At 43.2% G+C, this 25,664-nt stretch overlaps 1 protein-coding gene across 1 annotated transcript in view; it reads left to right on the plus strand.

Annotated features, from left to right (window-relative positions):
* Positions 1-25,664, plus strand: part of CREB5 (cAMP responsive element binding protein 5) — a gene marked incomplete at its 5' end in the record, with an annotated part of 325,398 nt that overhangs the window by 13,160 nt on the left and 286,574 nt on the right. Inside the window, one exon of the mRNA XM_081102754.1 lies at positions 2,499-2,620. Within this exon, the coding sequence (XP_080958880.1) occupies positions 2,499-2,620 (122 nt within the window). The remainder of the gene's footprint in view (positions 1-2,498; positions 2,621-25,664) is intronic.

Raw genomic sequence — 25,664 nt, forward strand, 5'->3', positions numbered from 1 at the left:
ATGTGGGATCAAAGACAACTGGAGACCCTGTATTAATTCTAATAAATGTTAAAACAAAAGTTAAGCTCCATTGTCTGGTTTCTGTTGTAACTGGAAAGAATGGCTCATTCACAAGAAGAAAATGAATAAAAAATTAGGAACAGTGTGCCTTATCTATTCCAAATGTGGACATAGATATCTGTTTTGTTTTTCTCTCACTATATCATACAGCAAAAAAAAGTCCCATTTGGCAACAACTCTGGGGCCTTCATCTGGGTCTTCTGCTCTTGGGCTGGGAGGAACCAACTCCATGTATAGCCCTGGCTCCCCTTTATTGTTTCCTCGCTTTTGCTTCTATTGCTGTAGAGAGGCCCATGATGACAGTGGCATTGCTGTCCCTGTGCCATGCTTCTTCAACCTCCTCTGCTGATATTTGTGAGCATGGGCTGGTATTTGGCAATAATTTTGATTTAGAGGAGACATAAAACATCTGTCAACTTTGCTTGGGGATTGGCCCCCGATGCTAGCCTGAACTCGATTTCATGGGCCATCTCCTGAACTCATTGCATTGTTCAGGACTTGGAGCCTCCAGGATGACTGTTTTCTCTCCCTGGAATCATGGTCCTCAACTTATAAATCTACAACAAAGAATCATAGGGGAATAAAAGAACATAAAACCTGGAAAACTAAATTCCAACTGATGGCAAGTGGTCTAGTATTTCATTTTTTACATGTGATATTTTCTCAGGTTTTTTAGTCATCAAAGACGTTTCTGCAAGTTAGTAGAGAGTCTGTAGGATTTTAATACAGTTTTATTGTATGAGGGATTCAGTGATTCCCAGATATTTCAAGAGAACTGAAGATTGTTAGGATTATCAATTACTGATATGATTATGGAACCCAATTTCTAAATTTGGCCTGAGGTGAATTTCAGTTTCCTCATAAGTAAACTAATTTTTACTTAGTGTGATTGGTGTGAACATTAATGAAATGGTGCATACAAGACACTTAGTACTATGCCTGGCTTGGAATAAACACTCAATAAATGGAAGAACATGTACACACACACACACACACACACACACACACACACATAGTTTTATTTCCACTTTCATGTCTTATCTACTTACACCTTCTATTCAGAAAGCCCCTTTATCTGTATAGCCTTTATATCTGGCCTAATATATAGTGCCTAACCAGCTGTTACTTATATTCCCATTTCGCTGTCCTTTAAATGGTCATATGTTTCTTTGGCCTAATGACTGTGCTGTTTGAAGGGAACCCATTACAATGGTGATTTTAGGATTCACAAAATCATGTAACTTTAGAACTTGATTTAAAAGATGAAGACTATGAGGTCTAGAGAACTGAGATAATTTCCCCCAGATCACGCACTTTCAAATCTAGATTTCTGGGTTGTCAGTGTTGTCTCTTACACATACAACAGAGTTCTTTGGAGCTGTGAGAGTCTGGTCAAAGCTCAGGATTCAGACTGAGGAGGGATTAAGTTTGTAGGTAAAAGAGGACTTCATAGTGATAAGATGGTTACAATTTTTGTGAGCTTGTTCAAGTTACTTAACTAATTTCTCCATTTCTAAAATAATATACACCCTACTTATCTCACAGGATCTGTGAGATCTAGATTATAGAGAATGTTGTGAGTAAGTAGTTTGTAAAATGGGCAAATATTAAGTCACAAATAGTGGCTTGAGATCCTCCAGTTTTCAAAGTAATAAGTTCTCTAGACCAGTGATCCATGAGGCCCGAGAGGTTGGCGACGGCTAGTTTAAGGAAACCTTTGTAGCAGCGGTCACCAATTGGTGGTTCATGAGGTCCGAAAGGTTGGCGACCGCTGCTCTAGACAGTCCAAATAGGAAAGAAATTTTATTCCTTTTAAAGAATATTCTCAGAACATTCTTTTAGCTGTAGCAAAGAAAACTAAAATTAATTATTATATTTTTAATGGGTTAGGAGTTGAATGTATTTGACTTGGAGCCTTTCATCATTCTCTATGACTCTCAAAATGAGGGAATTGCTATATTGTCCTCCTTTACGGAAAAGGAATTCACATGTCTGTATATTTCTCTTTGTTTGATATAAAAATCTACAAAATCCCTTTTCCTCCCAGCCCCGTGAAATTAGGCTTATCATGGGCTCAGCAGATTTTTTGGCTGATTTTAGTTAAATATTTTTTCCAGTTAGAAAAAAGTCATTCCACACATTGCAGTGTAATTCCAGTGAAATAGACCCAGCAACTCAAGGGTGACACCTCCCCAAATTGTCTGGAGGGAGGCTTGGAAATCCCTTACCTACTATAGCCAACTACACACCATGTTCCCCCTTTGGGATTTATGGTTTAATTTTCTTTCATATTCTCACTTTATTTAAAGGGCTGGGAGATTATGGGTGGCCAGTTGGCATCTAAAGGTGAAGGGAGGGGAGTTGTGAATTGAATACAGGCTTTCCACTGGCTTTTGAGGAAAAGATCCCATGAATGATCACTCGGTCTCTGTTTTCAGATCAGACTCCGACCCCAACGAGATTCCTGAAGAACTGCGAGGAAGTGGGACTCTTCAATGAGCTGGATTGCTCCCTAGAGCATGAGTTCAGGAAGGCTCAGGAGGAGGAGAGCAGCAAGCGGGTAGGTTTGCTGGGATGGACACCTCGAGAGGTGCCTCCTCCAGCACCTGGTGGAAACTCTCGGTGGAAATGAATGGCACTGCAGGTTGATTGCTAATGTGGCCTGGCCCTTAAACAGTATTTTATCCATTTGCAAATGTCCGTTTAATGTTTTGTTTTGTTTTAAAAAAGGATTAATCCCTGATTGTGATAGAACCTGAAGCTAGAAAAATCATGGAAAAAACTGATATCTGAAATACTAAATTCAAACCAAAAAACAACAACAAACAAATAAAAAACAACACACCACCTGATTCTTGAATCTGAGTCAGATAAACTCACAGACATTTTCTGTTCAAAACTAGTTGTTTTCCTAAATATTTAATAGCAAGCCTTACAAGAGTCAAAGACAACAGGTGAAAAATTATAGCCATATTAAAGGAGGTTTCTCTAATTTTTGACCCAGGTTTTAACTTTGATGTCTATAATCTGCCCAATAGATCTCTACCATGTTCACACTGGCTTTTGAGGAAAATATAACTTCCTAGTTATATTATGGAACATCTGTTGTTATTAAGATAAATAAGTTAACTGGAGGTATGGAAAGTGTAGAAAATCCACTTTACGAATCCCCCCAGAACATATTCAAGTTTTATTGTAATGTTGTGCTGGCATTTTCCAATTACTTTATAAGATTAAGGAAAGGAAATGAAGTCATAAGTAAGTGTGATAATGAAGCATTTTAGTATTTTTTCATTGTTTTTATAGAGCATTATTGAGTGCCCAAAATGTACGAAACAACAAATTAGGCACATTCCATGAACAGTCTTAAAATGTGAAAGTTGGTTGGCAGGAAGGACCAGCTAGGTTGTAATGGATTCTGAAGTTCCAGCTGTTTCATCCGGAGAAGAAATTTTAAAAGGCTCTGATGTTTCCCTAAGTGTTTCAAAACCTTTGAATCCTCCTCTATGTGAAATTTTAATAATCCCCCTCCACCAGGTTTTTCATGTCATGTTCTCACATCAAAATAGTCAAAGGCTTATATTCAGCCCATACTGCTTTAGGAAAAAACCAGGAGAATAGGTGAAGGTTACAGTAAGAGGGATATAAAATCTCCGTCAACTCATTTTATTTGTTTATAATTAATTTGTCATTCATACTTGATGCCTCTATCCCTACCACCTCAGTGATAGGAAGGGCCTTTTTTCTTTTTCTAAGCAAACACTTATTTAGCATTTATTTCCCAGACACTGTTCTAAGCACTTAAAAAATTAACACAATGAAAATAAAAGGCGCATATTCTATATTTCATTCCACTAGAAATAAATTTCTTAAAAAAAAACAACCTATAAAAATAGCAAGGGAGAAGAAGAGCCCCAAACCAAACACTTGAGTAAATTTCCCCTGGTTGAGTAGTAAATTTAGCTCTCCTGATAGGCATGGCATATGTAAAAGACTGAAGGACTAAGTTAATTCATGCCTCAAGCTAGTCGAGGTTAGAGTTTTAGGTTATACTGAACTATATGAAAGGTGTTTACGTGATACATTCTGTCTTCATTTCTGATAGAGTGGATTTAACTGAAGTGGATGCCTTTGCTTTTCCTAAAGACATTTACCAAGGACAGCTTTAGGAAGCCCATGGTAGGGCTGTGATTTTAGGTGGTCTCCATTATATAGTACTCATGATCTCCTATATGAAGTCCCATGGGAGGAAATTCTTGCAGATCTGAATTCCAGGAAATAGTTTGCTCCCCCTGAGGAACTGAAACATTTTTTTCTCATGGACCTGAGAATCATGTAACCAGTTCTGTTTCTCTTTTCACTTTGACTGCTTGGTTAACATAAGCCAAACTTACTGCTTACCTTTGAGAACTTGGTAGAACATGGTCATGAGGGCATTTTACTTCCTCCAAGACTAGACTTTCAATTCCAGTTTATATTTCCCCTGGTCCAGATTTTTAATTTAAGAAACATTTTCATGCTATACATTTCTTTTATGAGTTGAAAAAGAGTATAAATAATTAAGCTTTAAAAATGAAGATAATTAGGCAAGCAAAGTTGAAAAAGCAGACTATTATAGTTGTATTTTCTCTTTTAAATGTCGCTCTTAGCCATGTGATGATTTCTTGATGGGTATGTACTGGTGGGGATCCTACAGCCAGATTTCCCCATGGTTTGGGGGCAGACCTCTCATTAGGTCACTGTCTCATCCCCCCATGTCACTTGCACGCCCTGGAAGGCTGTTGAGGTATCCTCTTCCCTTGCCTTGTTTAAACCAGATGGGCCAAATCAAACCTCGGGTACCAATGGCTCCACAAGAGGGCACCTTCTTAAGGCCCATTGCATGGTGACTCGGTGACTCATCCAAATGGGCTGTATTGATGGCTTCTGCTCTAGAATTTCTTTGGAAGCAACAGGGTGGAGGGATGAGGAGGGGATGCTCTCCAATCTGCCAGTATAGTCTTATCCACCATTGGACCACATTTCTCCAGCTACCAACATCCTTGGCACACTGCCAACCCCCGCTCCCACTTCATTTATTTGTTCCCTGCTTAACAGGTAGGAATACAGCTCTTTATTTAATGCATACCTGATTATACTGAGCACTATGTTCTCCTTCCCTTTGGCTCCACATTCAGATAATCATTTCTTTTTCTTTCTATATCCACAGCTCTCTTCTGATTTCTTTTCCTCCTTGTCTTTTAAGAAAAGATTTGCATTCATTTCCTCAGCAAGTTTTGGTAAAGTGGAAGATGGATGAATTGATCTGAAGAATTTGCTTATAAAGTCTTGCTAGAACTTTCTAAGTACTTTATACAAAATAGTTCAAAGATTGAGGTGGTCATTCCCTGTACCTTTAAATTTCTAGCTGTAGTTTGATCTAGTAAAGAGTAAATAGAGAGTTGATCTTTGCTTCTCCCATGTGGCTGTACAATGGGGAAAATTACGTTCTATAGACTATCCCTAACACGTTACCAAAAGTATCCCACTGTGTGCATACAGGGAGGACAGGCTAGAGGTAGGCCATTGCCACTAGAAAAAGCCCCAGTGTCTATATCCATATCATAAATAGCAAGCAACACATTTTACAATTGTCTCAGTTTTCTGTGTTAGTGTAAGTTCAGAGCTTCAAAACTCTTTAATAAGAGACTTTGCCCCTTGGAAAAGCTTCCCTCACTAGCAGGCATCATAAATTTAAAGTTGGCCCTAACGGATTTGGCTCAGTGGTTAGAGTGTTGGCTTGTGGACTGGTCTTGGGTTCAGTTCTGGTCACGGGCACACACCTCCATTGCAGGCTTGATCCCCTGCCCCAGTCAGGGTGCATGTAGGAGGCAACCAATCAATATGTCTCTCTCACATCAATGTTTCTTTTTCTATCTCTCCCCCTCCTTTTCATTTTCTTTAAGAAAATCAATGGAAAAAATATTCTCGAGTGAGGATTATTTAAAAAAAAAATTAAACTTGCCTCTGGCTTACAAATCAGGCTAGTTCATGTCCTAAAACAGATGAGAAACTATTGTTCATTATTTATCCATTCAAGAAAAATTGTCAAGTGCCCACCACTTGCCAGGCACTGTGCAAGGCATTGGTGAATATACTACTGATGAAAGCTGGTGAGAAGAAAATAAAACAATCTTGCCTTCAGGTAACTTACTCCTAGTGGGCAAGACAAACAAGAAGCAAGTAAAGACAAGAAAATGTATAACTTGTCAGAAGATAAGTGCTAAGGAGAAAAATATGGCAGGGAAGGGGCACAGGGTGGTGAGGGAGGGCATGGCTGGTGATTGGACATGTGGTAGAGACCTGAAAGAAGGAGGAGAAGGCCTGAACCAGGTATGTGTTGGGGAAAACAATATTCCAAGTAGAGAACCAATAAGGAAATGAAGTAAGGAAAAGGTCTGAACATGGAACTTGGCAGAGTCCTCCAGAATCTTCCAATACAGGGCATTCAACTCTCCTCAGTGGCCAGCAATGACACAAGATCATGAGGCATGAAGATTCAAGTCAAGTATGGGACCCCTTTCAGTAATGCTGAATGGAGTCCAACAACTGGCAGTTGGGATGCTGATTTTGTGTTCCATATTAAAGGGGGAGAAAGATTATTAAAAAAAAGAAAGAAAGAAAGAGGAGGGTGAATTAACCTTTTACATTTGATTTCTTTTTTATTAAGATTGACTAATGCAAATCTAGGAAGCCAGAGAAAGCTTCGCCATCTGATAACAGCTTTGTGCAAGTGTACGTGTGTGCATGTGTAAGAAAGGAAGGGGAGTTGAAAGGACTAGAGATTAACTCCTTTGTCTTCCTGAGAGAGATCTAACATCCCAGCCCAACGTGGTTAAAGACCCTGAAGATGAAAAGTGCTGGTATAAGTGCTAAGTGTTGTTATTCTCCCATAGGACCTAAATCTGACTCATTATGCTGATGCAGCAATAGCAAATTAGGACATTTCCATGCGCTAGAATTCCTACCCAAATGATGAAAAGTGCAGTCTATTCCCAGAGGGTATTGACTGTTTAACACATGGGAACAAGGGACAAGCTACAATCTTAAGATCTTGCATCCCAGCTCAACAGGAGTCACAGAACAGGGCAAGGCCGGGTCAGTCTCAGCTCAGTGGAGTAGGCTGCTCAATCTGATTAAATTCTGTACCTGGAAATCATGTTACCCGACACCACCAGCTCTTGGGGGAGAGAGGATACAGAGAGGGAGGCGCTTTGCTTTGCTTTGCTTTGCTTTCCTACACAGTCTTGCTCTATCAGCCACTAGCTGGCCTGGCTGCTCTCTGGGGAAGGTGTGAGTGGCGCTGGATGGAAAAGAAAAGACACAGAATTGAGCAGACTTGCAACAGCTGCATGTTTCCGGTTGTGTTATGTTTTCTATGATATTTGTGTAAAGCTATCCCCCTGCCCCCAGAAGTCTGGAGGAAAGAATATCCTGAAACCTAAACTTGGTTTTATCCGAGTATTTAAAATGTCACCATGCTTGTTAAATTGTAGTGGATGAGACTGTTTTTGATCTTTTGGGATTTTTTGGTTTTGTTTTTATCAGCATGGTTGAAAAGGAACTGGCAATGTTATGAGAGACAACCTATTTCTCCCTCTACCCAAATAACTGGAAATCCTAACCCTTATAAGGATTTTTTTCTTCCCATTTTAGTACACTATAGCTTTCTCCTTATAGGTTTAAAATATGCCCTCAACTTAGGTGGAATTTGACACTGGAAAAGAGAAATTGACTTGGTCTTCATATCCCACTCCGGCAAACAACTAAACAGCAAACAGATAAACTGGAAGCTATTTCATGTGCCTTAGTTCCCCAGGATTTAGGATTAATGAGGACAGTCTTAAAAGAGATTAGCAAGAGTTGGTATCTATTTCCATATATGTCAGTGACTCATGATGTTATCTGAGGCACTGCCTCGATTTTAAAATGGAGTGGGGAATAAAATAAACTTGTAGTTTTTGTTTTATAAAACTATTTTGTTTTGTGGAAAGTCAGAGTATCCTCAAAGTGGCAAAATGCATTGCTTATTACCTTGCAAAGAGTGAGCACATCTATCAATATGTTCGACATGGGTGACGAGGGAAGGCCCATGACTTAGAGGAATTCTGACTAAGAGGGGCACTGGGGGGGTTGTCCCTCTCCTCCCATGGAGAATTTGTATATTTGGATAATTTGGACCTTAATGGATGAGTCCTCATGGCCTAAGTTCCACACTAAAGAAAACATGTCTTACCTCTTAAGGCTGAGGATCTAATTTCCAGTGCTAAATCATTTGGCAGTTCATGGCTCTGCCTTCAGCAGCAGTGGTGGTGGCAGTAATTGCAGATGAATGTCTCTCTGCCTGTGAGTGGCAGGTGTTATTGTTCTCTGAGTTCAGTATTGAGCAATTAAGTTTTCTTATCATGGGTTTTATATATATACTAGAGGCCTGGTGCACAAAAATTTGTGCACTCGTGGTGGGGAGGGGTCTCTCAGCCCAGCCTGTGCCCTCTCGAAGTCTGGGACCCCTCGGGAGATAACGACCTGCTGGCTTAGGCCTGCTCCCAGGTGGCAGAGGGCAGGCCCAATCCCTAGGTGCAGCCCCTGGTGGGGCTCAGAGCAGGGCCGATTGGGGAGTTGGGGCGCCGCCCCCTGTCATGCACAGAGCAGGGCGATCGGAAGGTTGCGATGCCACCCTCAGTCACGCTCAGGGTAGGGCTGATTGGGGGGTTGGGGCACCGTCCCCTGTCACACTCAAGGCAGGGTCGATGGGGAGGTTGCGGCGTCACCCACTCTCACACACAGAGCAGGGCCAATCAGGGGGTTGGGGCACTGCCCCCTGTAACTCACAGAGCAGGGCCCATCAGGGGGGTTGGGGCTCTGTGCCCTGTCACGCACAGAGCAGGACCCATCAGGGGGTTGGGGCGCTGCCCTCTATCACCCACAGAGCAGGGCTGATCAGGGGGTTGGGGCGCCGCCACTCTCACACTCAGCGCAGGGCCGATGGGGAGGTTATGGCTCTACCCCGTCACACACAGAGCAGGGCCCGTGGTGGTGGTGGTGGGGGTGGTTGGGGCGCCGCACCCTGTCACACACACAGCTGCAGAGCAATCAGGGGGTTGGGAAGCTCCCCCCTATCAGGCACACAGCAGGGCTGATCAGGGGGTTGGGGCACCTTCCCCTGTCATGAACAGAGCAGGGTGGATAGGGAGGTTGTGTCCCCGCCCCCTGTCACACACAGAGCTGCAGGGCAATCAGGGGGTTGGGGCGCTGCCCTCTGTCACACTGATCCTGGTGCCAGGAGGCCCGGTGCTGGGAGGCATATTACCCTTTTACTATATAGGGTAGAGGCCTGGTGCACGGGTGGGTGCCGGCTGGTTTGCCCTGAAGGGTGTCCTGGATCAGGGTGGGGGTCCCCACTGGGGTGCTTGGCCAGCCTGGGTGAGGGGATGATGGCTGTTTGCAGCTGGTCACACACCCTTCAGGGTGGGGGTCCCCACTGGGGTGCCTGGCCAGTCTGGGTGAGGGGCTGAGGGCTGTTTTCAGGCTGGGGGTGACTGAAGCTCCCAACCCCTCCATTTTTTCTTTTTTTTTTTTTATTCTGGGCCAGCTTTAGCTTTGAGTCTTGGCTCCAACTCTTAGGCCTCCGCTGCTGAAAGTAGGTTTCTGGCCTTTGCTTACAATGTTGCGATCCTGCTGGCTGAAGCCCGGCGGCGGACTAAAGCAGGTTTCTGGGGTTTTGTTTAGTTTCTATATTTGTTACATAGTTGCTTAGAGTTGCAGCTCAGAGGCCTGCAGCAGCAGGCGGGGAACATTGGAGTCCTCCGTCACTGAAGCAAGCAAGCCTCATGTTAGTTTCAAGCTGCCTGGCTGCCGGCCGCCATCTTGGCTGGAAGTTAATTTGCATATTGCCCTGATTAGCCAATGGGAAGGGTAGCAGTCGTACACCAATTACCATGTTTCTCTTTTATTAGATAGGATTTGCTATCACATGACATTTATTCTGGCAAGGCTGGGGTCTCTCTTAAAAATATTTTTATTGATTTCAGAGAGGAAGGAAGAGAGGGAGGGAGAGGGAAAGGGAGAGAGAGAGAGAGAGAGAGAGAGAGAGAGAGAGAGAGAGAGAGAAACCATCAATGATGAGAGAGAATCATTGATTGGCTGCCTCCTGCCCGCACCCTACTAGGGATTGAGCCCGCAACCATGTGCCTTGACAGGGAATGGAACCATAATCTCTGGATTCATAAGTCTACGCTCAACCACTGAGCCATGCCGGCTGGGATAGCTGAGGTCTTTTTAAATACTGGTCACAAGGGTCTCACAGGCTCAAGTTTGAGTTAGAAAGGTTTTAGATTTACTCCTGGCTGTGATGGGTATTCTCATAAGAGGTACTTGTTTCCACTTGGAGCTATGAAGTATAAGAGATTGGAACGGTTTTCCCTTTTTACCATATAACATGAAGATTGCTAGAGGAAAATGGACATTGATTGGCAGAACTTCTCTATTTGTGTTGAAGATTTTGTGGAATAAAACCATGTTCTCTTGCACCAGTATTTCCTGTTCAGTTGTGACTGAACATGGTAATGATCATATTCATGAGAAGCATATTCAGATGCACATATGACATTTTGAACTTGTTATTAATGATCACTTGATTTTGGTCCCTTCACTAACAGGGAATAATTATAGGTGGTTAAGCCAGTACTGTCGTCCCCATTTTAAATACAGGGGAACAAACTATCAGGAAAGAGAGTTAGTTGATAGGCACTCAGTAAGGAGAGCCAGGGGCAGGAGTGACATGTTCTGGCGTTTTCCCCACCTCTCTGTTCTGCTTCTGCTGCCTTGTCTTTTGGTTGTATCCACTCACAGGTGGTTTCTGTTTACACTTTCTGTTCAGAGAATTCACACCTTCTCATAGCTTAACAACCAACTCCACCCAGACAATTCCTTTACCTATACATCTAGCCCTTATGTTGGACTTTAATATTTATCTCTAACCTCCAGCTGTTACTGACATTCTCATTGGAATATAACACTCTGTTTCGAACTCAACTTGCCCAGAACTGTCTTCAGAGATTTCCAGTGCAAACTCAGTGCCCCGTCTGACTCGCCTGGTTCTGACAGAGGCTAATCACTCACTCACCACAGCAGTCAGCTTGCCTCCCCCACCCTCCTGTGCCCCATTCACTCAGTCCAGTCAACTTTCCTAGGAAAGAGTCCTCATATCTTCTCTGTATTTTCCATTTCCATCACCTCAAGTCTAGACCATCATCACTTCCTACTGGGTTATTTATTGCTGCAAATTCCAAGGAAGTTTTTTGGCCTCCAGCCTAACTTTAAAGAAATGCTTCACATTAAGTATCATTATAAAATGGAATGCATTTTTTAACAGAAATATTTAAAAGTTTAAAAAATGTCTTCTTGAAGCTGCTTGCTGTCATTTGCAGTTAAAAGTTCCTTCAAATATTGTCACTGTTAAAAGGTAGAAGTGTTGGTGTGGGATGTCATAGGTATGAAAGAAAGTCTGTTGTGTGAAAGATGTTAAATATAGCCTTGATTCTACAACATTCTATACATGGAATGTATTTTAAAGAACCAAAGCAGGGATGGGGGAGGGGCACTAAAAAATTTACCAAGAAAAGAAACAAAAAATAGCAAAAACATGGTGGAGCCCTGAAGTTCCCCAGGGACAACAATCAACCCAGACTGGGGCTATGAGGACCTCTTGTTTGGGCCGCCTTCCCAGCAGGCAGCCTTACTGTAGTTGACAATTAGCTCAATTGAATCATTTGGCTGGGAGAATCTTCGCTAAAACAATTATGAAGCTCAGTGTTATGGACCCAGGAAGGGACAGCTTTTCCCAGGAGGAGACTTTCTCAGCAGCATGATTTTTCTGTTCCAGGTTGGGTTGGGTTCTCAGCTCATTAAAATCACTTCTTACCCATCTGGAGGCAGGCAAACCAGACTGGGATTTCAAGGTATTAACCCAAATGGAATCACAACAGTGAATGGACGCGGTCTTCTGAAGGCATCTATGCCCAGCTTTGAGTATTCAGGACTTCCAACATACCAGATAGGCACAGAGGCAGTGTGTACCTGGGGGCAGCGGACCGAGGCATCTGCAGAGGAAACCGTGCTGTCCTCTGTGAGGCCCTGCATTCCCAAGGCAAGCAGGAAAACAGATCTGTTTTCTGGGCCAGATTAAAACAAAATGACTAAAAGAGGAAGCTTTCGTTCTAGGCAGAAAACACCCACCCCAAATTTGGAAAATTGGACCAAATGTTAGACGACACAGTGAGCATCTGCCGCTAAGAATCGAGTAAGCCTGGGCCCCTCACAGAGATGGGAGCAGAAACTGACATTGTAAAAAGGGAAAAGGAAAATAATATAATGGTTGCAAGAGTCCCTGCCTCCGTCATCTCATAAATCCAGGTGAACATTAAGAGCAGGTATGGGAGTGATTTGCTCTGGGAACCCTGTTTTTAGCATTTGTGTGTTGTTAAGTTATTTCCATATTGATAAGGCTGAGGCCAGGAACTGGGATTCCATGCATTCCTCCTGTCCAGATTTCCAGCACGTTGGCTGTCAACTCAAACTTGTGGTGCAATTACGGATTTTCACATCAGAACCCAAAGGAACATTTTCTGTGTGCTTTACTCAACTACCCCCAGAGCCCAAAGGCCTAGGAAGGTTTATAAAATGTCAGTGCTTTCCCTCTAAATTAATTGTACCACCTTCCTACACTTTCGGGAACTAACTATTCTGATGAACCAGAGGGGCTCACCAGCTGGTTGGATGAAGAGGTGGTCAGATACGCACAGTGTCACCCGCTTGATCCTCATTTTTTGGCTGGGATGGTCCTCGGATCCCAGGTATGATGAGCTATTGACTGTGGTCTTTTTCAGAACATTGCTGGGCTTCCCTTCGTTCTTTGCCTTTTGAGATATAAAGGACTTTTTTTAATACATGTTTTTATTGATTTTAGAGAGAGAGGAAGGGAGTGGGAGAGATAGAAACGTGAATGAGAGAGAATCATTGATTGGCTGCCTCCTGCATACCTGCTATTGTAGATCGAGCCCGCAACCTGGGCATGTGCCCTGACCTGGAATCGAACCATGACCTCCTGGTTCATGAGTTGCCACTCAACCACTGAGCCACACTAGCTGGGCTAAAAGACTCTTTTTAACCTGTTTGAACTTCTGACTTTTCAGACAAGGCCAGCTCTCTCATTTGTTTCCAGAATCAAATAGAATGCCAGAAGCTTTACTCAGATTGCCTCTAAGCAACTATTTTCTAATGAACTCGTGTTGGTAAGCTTAGACTGTTGTGTAGGTAGATGAATTTTTTAACATTTGACCTAATGGCGAATGTGAGCTGTTTTATTGGAAAGTTTTGGGCCTAGGCGGCAGGCTAGTCCCACCTGCCAACTCTGCAGTCATTGGCACTGTGGGGGCTTCCCCAGTCTTCTCCGTGAAGCCAGGCGAACCCCTATATTTTGGAATGAGTGTGGCTCTAGCCACAGGCATCCCTGGGATCTGAGTTACATGCAGAGTGCACCACCTGTTTTATGAAAACTCTGAAAGTTGATCACAGTGCTGACCAGAACGGCCTAAGTTGGTGCCCGGTGTGGCTTTGTGTTTGGGTGGAGGTTTATTCAGGCTCTGCAAGCAGTCATGTCCCCAGAGAAGAAAAACAATCATGTTTCGGGTGGCTGTCAGATTGATTGACTACAGATGATGCTTCGCTGGGCATTTTGAAAAACATCTGCTCTCAAAGAAGTCGTCCCTTTCCTGGCTTCTCCCGGTGTGATTTGTTATGCACACAGCTTAGGAACTTTCTCAGAGGATTTATGAACATGAGACTATTGCTGGACTTGTTGGCACGGCTGCCTAGGCATTGCCGTCCTTTCCAGGTCGAGCCTACAATTGCAGAGCTCTAGAACCTGGAGTGCGTGGGAGCCCCACCCTTCTAGCCCCACTTAGTTAGTGCCCAAGTAGCTGGAAGGAAACAAGGCAGTCCAGAGACCTGGAAGCCCTTTTTGCAGTGGGATGTGCCCAAGTGAGATATGCACTATGATATATCTGTGCTGTTCTTTCCCCTGGAAAATGGACTCCAGCACTTCCGGTGTGATTGGCAACAACCCAGAAGTGGGCTGTGGAGAAGTAATGCACAGTGTTGCCCGGATTCAGGACGAGGGCAAGAGATCAAGACTCCATTCCACCAGTCTCTAAAATCATGCATGACTTCACTTTCTTACCAGTAGCTTATAACCTTGGAGTTAGAAACATATGTAGTTCCATTTGTGGAGATCTGGAAATTAGAAAATAAAGCTAGTTTCAGGTAGATGGTGTTACATTCACATATTATGTCAGCACTCACTTTGGATGTTCTTCTGATGTTGACTGAAAGAATCATCCAAAAAGGGGTCTTAGGAACAGAAATCCAAAGTCCATATTCACAGAGATAGCAACACAGTGGAGACCTTGCTTCCAGAAAGAGCGTCTCATCCCTGCACAGCAGGAGGAGGGGAATAGCTCCTTTTCCAGGTCTCTGTTAGAGTTGTCTTTATTTGTATCACAACAGTGCACCTACAGGAGCACATGATTAGGCAAAGTGGGCACTCCGGCCTATGAATATTCCTCATTACTCTGACCATCACCTAGGATCCCCTACAATGTCCAGTTGCCCAGTTCAACACCAGCTTTAGCAGACATCTGCTGCCCCTTGATTGTGACAGGGATACCGTGGATTTGCCTATCTGCTGGGTGTGAACTTAGAGTTGACTCACCATTAGTGGTGAGAGATGTGTAGGGACCAAAATACAATTGATGGTGGGAGAGAGGAGCGGCTTTGACCTCATTAGTGCTGCTCTTCTAATGGCTTGAACACTCCCAGACGACAGCTACCAGCACGCTCCTCACCTGAGCCACTGCGCTTTTCACAGGCAAAACAATTTGTTAACAACCCTGATGGAATAGTCCAAGCATGTTTTCTCTTATGAGATTTTACATTTTTCCCATCCTACAGTCTACTGCCTTTCGACAAATATCTCACCATGCCACAGCAAACCTGCCTAAATCATGTAGCATCACCTGTCGTTATAAAGGAGTAGCGAGATCTCACACTTGTGCTTTGGTCAACCTGATGTGACCGTGGAGAGAAAGGCCAGAGAGGCTCACAGAGAGCAGGGCACATGGGTGTTTCTGATCTCTGCCTGAGGCTGCTGTTAGAAGGAGGAGGGTGAATGGAGCTCTGTGTGTTCTAGGAATGGCTTGAAAGGAAGTTAGTCACTAAAATGCTTTGCTTAGATGCTTTGTGGGGGATCCGTTCAGCTCATCCTCCTAGACTTCCTGACTTTTTATCAGGCAGTAAATACCACTCCAACAGAGCCATGCCCCATGAGTATGAAATGGTTGACTGGGCAGTTTTCAAACATCCAGGTACGACTTAGGAGGTCACACATTTTCTCCGACTTCCTGCACTTTCCTTGCGAAGTCAAGGCACTTCCTTCCTCATTCCTTGCCCAGGGTGTTTGTGAACTCCTTCACTTTCAAGTTTGCCGCTGAGACCGTTTGACATATTACCCAGCTTCAGAATGAAGTCCGGGCAAAGATGACTGATATTTGCAGTCGCGCCTCCTTGGCATGGAAAAGAAGAAAAAGACCCAGTCTGATTTTTAAAGTGGTCCTCTTTTTCTACCCGCCACCCCCTGGCAGAGGTAACCTGTTCCTCCTGCCAAATGCCTTTCCCAACAGCTGTTTGGTGATTCTGTGTCACTGGGCTCATTGTAAAATCAAGCATATCCTTTTAATTACCTGTTCATATTTCAGCGATGCGGAGCTCCACGGCACAGAGAGAGGGGATAAACCTTCATTATAATGGATTTTTAGTAAGACTATCTCTGAGATAAGAGTCCTAAATCTTGGCAGCCTCTACAGAGCACACACTTTGTGCTGCACACAAATTCCTGGCTCCCCAGAGCCGTGTTATAAATGGAGTGCATGGTCCAGGGCTGGGTAATAAGATACTGCAGATACATTTGAGAGCAAGGTGCACTTTTGCTTTATTTATGAAGATAGACATGCTGGTTGAGGGCTTAATCACAGCTGATAAATCATTTTAAGAAAGCCTATTAGAACCATATGCTGATTTTTTGCATTAATATAGTGTGTCTGTTTCCAGTCTAATAAGACAGGGTTTTCCCTCATGCTCTCCGTGTCTCTCCAGCGTGCACTATTTATCTGTTTAAGTGGTATCACTTGTGTGGGGGCATTTATCTCTTTAAGAGGTACCATTAATAAAAGGATGTGAAAGGAAAGAGGCGAGGAAAAATGAGTGAAGGCGCCCGTTGCTAGTGCCTGTGTGTAAGTGCATGTGCATGTGTGTGTGTTTATGGTCTGACAGAGGAAAGAGTCAAAAAGCTGAGAAACGGAAACATCTCAATTAGAGTTTCGGAAGACCATGGACTGGTCTTCCCTGGGCATAAGGTAGTCATTTCAGCCCAGGTGGTTATAATACTAGAGTAAAAGATTATCTGAATAGAGGTGTGTGTGTGTGTGTGTGTGTGTGTGTGTGTATGTGCACTGACATTTTGGTTACCTCACTTCTCCCCAAGCTAGAGGTCTGCCCAGGAACAGGTCCCAGAGCTCTCTAATGAGAGCCATATTGGGAGTCCAGATCGGAGCCAAGTTCTGTTTATCACTAATTGCAGGGGTGCCTTGCAGATCTTTTCTATTATTTCCTGATTATACCCCTGCTCTTTTTATGATCTTGCCAAAATTCAAACAGTAATAATTGCATGATTTATTGTTTATTTATAACCCCTTCTACTGCGTCCATCGCTGTATTGAATAGATTTTAAAATAGCAATGGCTTTTCCTAAATGACTGGGTTTCTTTTACCTTCCACCGAGAAGTCATATGTTTCTGAATCTCATTTATCCCTTTAAGACTTACTGGCTTTTTATCAAACAGCAAATACCCCTCCAACAGAGCCATGCCCCGTGAGTATGAATGGCTGACTCAGTGCAGCATTCAAATGTCTGTCTACTTCAAAGTGCTTCCATGGTGCTCCTTCCCAGGGTGCTGGGCTTCTGGCCATACAAGTAAGGGTCAGAGGGGGAGAGACAGGGGGGTTGCTGCACAGAGAGAGCTTGTGTGCCAGGAAGATGTTTCGGGGGAGGATATAATTTATCCTTTATGATTGCATCCAGGTTGGATTATATGACTGCTAAATTTCTTTTCAACTTACAGTTGCCATGATTTTCTGCAAACAATGTTTAGAGAGATGAGCTAAAAGCCTATTTAATACAAATCTCGACATAGTGGGAAAATATGCCACCAAATTATTAGAAATGCGATTATAAGTGAGTAATAATAAAATCACCACTGTTTATTGAGTTTCTACTCTTTGTCAGACATGGTGCTAGAAGTTTTATTTATTTTATTCCCTGATCATCACAACCATTCTACCAGATAGATATTTTACCCTCATTTTACATAGTAAGGAGTTAAGGCTGAAGAGATTGCTGAAAGCCACAAAGCTACAGGGAGTTACAGGTTCAGTATTTGTACACAGGACTATCTGCTGGAGAATTCGTGTGCTTCCCACTACTTCAGATGGCCTGTTCCTATCTTTTTTTAAAATATATTTTATTGATTTTTTACAGAGAGGAAGGGAGAGAGCTAGAGAGTTAGAAACATCGATGAGAGAGAAACATCGATCAGCTGCCTCCTGCACATCTCCTACTGGGGATGTGCCCGCAACCCAGGTACATGCCCTTGACCGGAATCGAACCTGGGACCCTTCAGTCCGCAAGCCGACGCTCTATCCACTGTGCCAAACCGGTTTCGGCGGCCTGTTCCTATCTTTATTTCTTAATGGTACATGTATGTTTAATACATGCTCATTTATATTTTTAAATGTGCAGTGGACACTTTACAAAACATCAAGCTGAGCTTGACCTGCACAAATAAGAAAAAAACACACACAAAAAAAACCTTGGCTGTACCCACTCTATCCTAGTCTTTAAAATTCTCCACTGTGCTCAGTAGGTCTCCAATCTCAGCTCCTCCGTGTTCCGTGGTTGTGGCTGCAGACAGTACGGCTAACCCTGAAACCTCAGGAAAAAAAGGTGGTTGCTCACTATGATGCCTTTTTCAATGTCACCAAAGGCATGCAGTTCACTATGACTGGTCCATTCATCAAAAGGCATTATTCCAGTTCCAGCCCAGGCATGGGACAGTCCTCCCAGCTTTAGTGTTTTGGAAGCAATGCCCTCTTGCTATGGGACATTTCTTTCCATACTGGTCCTAGTGATCACTGCTTTCCTAGAGTGAAATGAACATTTGTTGAGTGGAGCTTATTTGAAGCCTATGTTAGATTCTAATAGAGTGCTATTTGCTGAATGACTGCCTCAGGAGAGCACACTGGGGAGAACTTTGCTCTGATCTCTTAGGGCATTGCCTTGAGATTCAGAGGGTTGCTCTTCCACTCTTTCTGGGTGTCATAGGATTTTGGGCATTAGCATCAGGAGTAATTGGCATATAGGCTTTGCTCATGCAGGCCCTAACATGATTGCAGATGAAAAATACCTAATAATATAGTTATTAGTTAATAGCTATACTGTGTAGAATATCTTCATCTAAAAGCAAAAAAGCTTTGAATTAGATATTCAGCTATTCATTCAACGAAGTTTTATATATGTCAATCATGTCAATCACTGGGATATCATAGGGTCATTCAATAGAATATCACTTAAAATGCCAGCACTTGAAATAAAGTGTGACAGATGTTCTGCATCCTACAGTATAATAGGGCTAAGCTAAGGATTCCATTCCCTAATCTCCTGATCCAGTAGTGTGTGCGTGTGTGTGCGTGTGTGTGTGTGTGTGTGTGTGTGTGTGTGGTGGGGAGAGTGGTAGGTGTCAGTAGTGGTCTTGGTTAAGTAACCTAATATTATGAGCCTCGTGCTTCTCATCTGTACAAGGGTGATAATAATTACTTATCTCATAGGGTGGTGTTGATGATAAATGAAACCTATGTAAAGCACAGTAATGTGTATGCAGTGGAGCTCAATCATTCTTGTTCTTTTCTTCACTATACACATACCTGAGGATGAGACTTCTATGTGAAATCTGGGATGGGAAATTAAGAAAATATTCTATGCCAGCGGTTCTTAACCTGTGGGTCGCGACCCCCTTGGCGGTCGAACGACCCTTTCTCAGGGGTCGCCTAAGACCATCCTGCATATCAGATATTTACATTATGATTCATAACAGTAGCAACATTACAGTTATGAAGTAGCAACGAAAATAATTTATGGTTCGGTCACAACATGAGGAACTGTATTTAAAGGGCCAGAAGGTTGAGAACCACTGTTCTATGCCCATAATATCCTTAAAATTTTAGGTGGTAGTTGGGACTCAGAAGTCCCTTTCATCACTGCCATGGGCCAACAGACTAAAACCTTCCTTTAGTCTCTTGGCCTAAACTGTGGCGGGTTTAGTGTCTATGATCTCTACCCAGCAGAAGATAGTCTTTCTGTTGTTACAGGTGATTCTCATATAAATCAAAAGCCAGGGCTTCCCTAATGTTTCCTTTCCCAGACCAGGTAATGCAGTATACTCACTGTTTACTTTTAAGAAGGTTTGACAGATGTTGGCTAGGCTGACTTCCAGGTCAGAAAAAATGTTTAAGGATGATTTCTTCAGAGTAATAGAATAGATGTTCCTGTGAGACAGATCTAAATTAAATCTTAACATTTTTAGAACAGGCTCACCTATTCCTTAGTTACCCACAAAACCGTCTATGCCACCAATGCATCTCACTGGCCTTCATTGACATTTGAGTAACTTCCTGGAAAGATGTGCTGCTCTCAGCGTCTGGGTGTTCAGGACTACCAGAGTTTTAGTTATTTCAGAACATTGTTGGGAAAGAAAAATAAACTTTCTCTTTGGGCAGATCCACCATCAAGGCTGAGTTCATAGGTTGGTCAAGCTTGGCCTGATTGGAGAAAACAATCTGCAACTACCTGAGCTGGCCATGCTGGAAATTTCAAGGCCAGTTATGCCCAAAAGAGGTGCTGCCTGCCTGCCAGTCCTGATCCACCTGGAGTAGGGGTCCAGGAGAGAATATTGCTTCATGTACAGATCCACACAAACTTGGACCACAGCTCCATAACCACACAGTTCATTCATTCTTGGTTATTTGTTATTGTTGTTGTTGTTGCAAATGTTAGATGCTCAGTAATACCCTCCATTCTGAATTTGTATATAAACTAGAGGTCCCGTGCATGAATTTGTGTATGGGTGGGGTCCAGCCAGCCTTCTCCGATCGGGCCCATCAGGGCCAGGCCAGTGGCGGCGGGGGGTGGGGGGGAGGAGAGGGGACACAGGAGGTTGGATGGCCCTGCCCCTAATCAGGGTGGGGGTCCAATTGGGGCCCGGGCCAGCAGGGGGAGGGACCACGGGCAGTTGGCAGGAGGTTGGCTGCATGCCCCGACCCCAATCAGGGTGGGGGGGCATATCAGGGGCTAGGCCGCCTGGGGGGAGCGGCCATGGGAGGTTGGGGGGTTGCTGATCTAGGCCCCAATTGGGCCGGTTGGCTGCCACAGTGTGCATCACAGCAACCTGTCATTCTGTCCTTCCAGTTGCTTGTCTTTTATATAGATCATCCATACATTATTACTTCTATGAGAGCAGGTATTGAACTTCTGGATATGTATTTTATGGCCCTTACAAAAAATGGGAATATTGCAAAATACTAAATTAGTGATGGTGGCACCACCTTCAGTTTTCTACCTTGTATCAGAGGAGAGAGCAACTTGTCAGGGAATTAGAGCTGAGATGGGACATACACCCTGCCCCTTTTGTGCCAACCTGGTTAGTTTCAGTGGAACAGGCATGAATGGGCTTTTCCATTTTCCAAGCACAAGTTTGAGACCATCACTGCCATAGTTACCATTGTTCCTTCCTAAGTAGGAGCTGAAAGACCAGCTTTCTGCCCCAGTAAGCATCTGTCCTCTTATTAGATATCCAGAGATCAGTGTCACACAAGTAATTCTATTTCAGTGTTTACCAAAATGCCTTCCTTGGGAAACTACTCCTGCATCAGAATCACCAGCATAACCAATATCACTCAGGAACTCTCTAAAAATACAAATTCTGGGGCCTACCCTAGACCACTTCGGGAAGTCAGGGTGTGGCAGGTTCCAGAGTGAGGCTGATGTTGCTGGCCTGGAGATCACACTTTGAAAACCACTGTTATAAGAAACCACTGCTCTAGGAATTCCTTTATCAAATATGTTCACTATCAGTTTAATCTTACCCTTCCCTTGGGTTAACAATGGACATTAGCAGTTTAGAAGCTTGAAGAAGTCCGTCTTCAATCCACCATTTTTCTAACTTATTATTTGACCACTGAACCTTTATTTCTATGGAACAGCCACTAACATCCAATGGAACCATGATCCCTTAGAACCTACTTTGTGTGACTGTAATGGAAAGAGCTTAAGATGTCCAGACTTACTGATTATGTGGCTTAACCAAGTCACTTAACTCCCCTGAACTTCCATGTCTCTCTACCTTGCAAATTTATGTAGGGTTTAGGCAAAATTACATGCGAAGTTTCCAGCACATTGCCTTATATGTAGAACATACTTAATAAATGAGAAGTATGTTTTGTTTAGTTCAAGTGAGAGCTATGTTGACACTTGCCCCACCCATTCTCTCTTTGAATGTACTGATACTTCGGGACATCTACAATGTGTCCAAAGATTTCTTGAAACCTTGGGGTCCCTAGTTTCTGTCTGTCTTCAGGTGAGCAGATTTTCCCATATGAGTTATAATTGAGTCAGCACTAATTGATCAGAAATTATCAAGGGGAATATTTTCATGGTGACAAAAAACAACCAACAGATAGTTGTTGAGGATGCAGTGACATCAAGAAGGCTTAGCATTTCAATTCTAAATTATGTGAAAGTAGTTTATAAGCTTCAATGTGCTATAAAAGTGAGCGGTTGTGATGATAATGACAATTACCTTGACAAATGTTTTAGGTTAAAAAAAAAGTCTTGCCACTACGGAATAGGCATGTTTTTCATTTTTCAAGGAAGATTATGATATTTATTTCCCATCTTTGGCCATCCTCTGACCATTATCCATCTCAGAATATCTTTGGGGTGGGGCCTCCACAATTTTCAGGGGCTATTCTGGGTCTGTTGCTTCAAGACTTGACCCCAGAGAGGCAATGAGAGGGTAGAGCATCAAATGACTTTGCAATAAGTCTCCATAACCAAGGAAACAGCCCAGTTTTTCTGAGGCAACAAACTTAGAGGTGGGGGATGTGATTTATGAGGAAAGGCAACAGATTCCCGGTTCTTCTATGTGAGCAACTCTAAAGCCATGGTCTGGCACACACAACTGGTTTCCATAATATTACTGTGTGACTTGATGGTTATATCCCCAGACCAGCTGGCCCCCTGGAAGGAGCTGGGCTGCAGAAACCCCACCCTAGAATGCAGGCAAGGGGTCAAGTGACTGGAAAGCTCAGCTCTGGCAAAGCCTGAGGCCTCAGGAGTAGATGCTGAGGCAGGGAAAGAAGCATTCTCAGCATGGCTCCCTGCTGGGAGCCCTGTTGGCAGGCAGAAAAGGGTGGATCAAGAAAGTAGGAAAGGAGTGAGGCAAGAGGAAAAAAAAATTACAGATGTCCCAAGTTTCCACAATTTTATCAAAATATTTTCCATGACTCATCTTGTGACTTTTCCCAAAAATTTAATATGATAAAACCACTGCCCTCAGTATAATTAAACTGCAATTACCCAATAGTACAAGGGTGGTGCATTTTAATCAACCTCGTCATTCCCTGAACCACCCAATCCAAGGTGGGGAAATTAAAGAATGAATATGTCGCTCTTGCTTCTTCCATCCTGTCTCCCCGAGCCCCGTGGTCCTCTACAAGGGAGAACAAAACAGAAGGCATTCCAGAATAATTTCCTCCCACTCAAAAGTAGTGAAATAAGGTGAAAACTGAGTAGAGGGAGCTGGAGGACTATGGCTTTTTGCTTGTTAATTCAACCCAACTGCAAGATTAGTTTGGCTCCAAAACACTTTGCATTACCTTTCCATATGGTAATCTATAGGTAAGTTTCCTTGATGGTGGGGGTATTTGGGAAACTTGATAATGACACTATAGCTACTGCTAACTGAGCACCTATCTGCCAGATGTCTTACTAACATTATCTCTTATCCCTATTAAGAGCTCTTTGAGGCAGTTTTTAACACTTACAATTTTACTAATAAGAAATGAATCTCATTAAGGGCGGGGGAAAAAGGAGACATATGTAATACTCTTTGTAATACTTTAAGCAACAAAACAATTAAAAATAAATAAAGAAATAAAGAAGCAAAATAAATAAATAAATAGGGGGAAAAAAAAAAAAGAAGAAATGAATCTCAGCCCTGACAGATGTAGTTCTGTTGGTTGAGTGTTGTCCCATGCACAGGGAGGTCGCCAGTTCAATTCCCAGTCAGGGCATATGCCATGGTTATGGACTTGATCCCCAGTAGGGGGTGTGCAGGAGGCAGCCTATTGATGTTTCTCTCATTGATGTTTCTTTTTCCCTTTCCCTTCCTCTTTTTAAAGTCAATAAAAACATATTTTAAAAAATTAATCTCAGAAATTCAATGCCTTGTTCTTAGTCCCAGTGACAAAGCAGGGATTTAAACTCAAGACTAACCGATTCCCAAAGTCCCCCTTGATGCTGAAAGGGGTGGTGGTGAATGAAGCAGGAAAAAAAGCAGTTTAGAGTTGCTGTTATTGCTTTTAAATGCCTACAGACTGTTTGTCACAGGCTCCCAATCTGCTCGACCCTTGTTTTCCTCACTATGCCTGATGAGAAGGGTCATGCCTGACCTGGAAGGTGTTGAAAGGCCTGCCGCTGCGTGTAGCTCATCGAAGGAGGCAAGGTTCGCCATTGCTGTGACCTGGGAAGGTGCTGTGGTCTAGCTGGACCCCTCTGCAGTCACTCAGAGGTGGCTCAGGCAGCTGTCCAGACTGCACCAAGCCATAGCCAATGTCAAGGGTTCCTAATGTCCAAGCAGGAAACTGTGACTGAAAAGCTGAAAAAACATATGATCCCATAAAAAGTGTCCTCTGGGGAAACAAGTCATTAGTCAGCCTTATTTATTTATTTTTTCTTCTTGCTGCAGAGTTCAATACATACAAAGGAGCTGTGATTATCATATAAAAGGCTATGCAAAATCGCCCTCCCTGTATGATGCTGAAGAAAACTTTACCCTGGCCCTTTGCCACAGTGAGCTTTGTTTGTGTTCTTCAGATTCAGAATGCTCTGACCACAGTTGTGATGGCCCAGTCAGAGCACAAGTGTGTCTCAAAATAAACAAGCAGAGTTGGACCTCTCCAGCATCCCTTCTCATCTCCACCCTCACTTCTGCCTTTTATCCTGTCTGATGACTGAGGCTGGAGGAGCCGGGTGGCAGTGGCCTTATTAAGACAAGATCTGCAGGAAAAATGTGCTTAACGAGCTTAGGAAATACCTCGTGGTCATGAAAGAGTAATACAATTTCCACTTTCTTGGGCAAGATCAGGAAACCCTGACTGTCCACTCTTCATTTTTGCCAGTTTTACTTGGAAATGTGCTTTTTAAATTTTTTTAATGGGTAGCAGGAAAGAGTTTCCATATAATCTTTTGAGGGAAACCCCCAAAATCCATGGATGCAATAGAACCACTCCTCCTTGTCCTTTAGAGAGCTCTTGGTACTAGACATGTCTAGTTAGTCTTCCTACCATCTGTTTTAGATTCCTAGACTTGTGTAATAAAGTACCACAGACTGGATGGCTTAAGCAACAGAAGTTTATTGTCTTGTAGTTCTGGAGGCTAGATGTCCAAGATCAATGTGTGAGCAGGGTTGATTCCTTATGTGATTTGTGAGAGAGGATCTGTTCCAGGCCTTTTTCCTAGCTTCTGGTGGTTTGCTGGCAGTCTTGGGGTATTCCTTGGCTTGTAGATACGTCACCAGGATCTCTGCCTTCATGTTCATATAGTGTTCTCCTTTTGGGTATGTCTCTGTTCAGATTTCCCCTTTTTATAAGGACCAATCATATTGGGTTAGGGGCCCAAAATACTGTCTATCTTAACTCATAATATCTGCAACAACCCTATTTCCAAATAAGTTGACAAACTGAAATACTGAGGGTTAGGTCTTCAATAATATGAATTTGTGGAGAGACACAGTTCAACCCATAATACCATCTGACAGACTTATCCATATTCTCTTTACATTGCAATTCTGAAAATAGACCAATAGTGAGGGTTGTTGAGACCTAACTAAAAACTGAGGCTAAAAGTTATCAGTGGAAAACTACTGGTTCAGTTTGAGACTACAGTGTTTGCTTGTGAAACAGGTTTTGTAGGGTTTTGAGGAAATTACTTTCACGTAGTGAGGACACCCAAAAGGTGCTATGGAGAAGTCATGTGGCCTCCTGTCCCAACAGCTATCTGAATGACCCATCTTGGAGCAGATCTTCCAGCCCCAGTCAAACTTCAGATGAGTGCAGCCTCA

Source organism: Myotis nattereri (genome assembly GCF_964212035.1).
Source record: "Myotis nattereri genome assembly, chromosome: 11".
Lineage (NCBI taxonomy): Eukaryota > Metazoa > Chordata > Mammalia > Chiroptera > Vespertilionidae > Myotis > Myotis nattereri.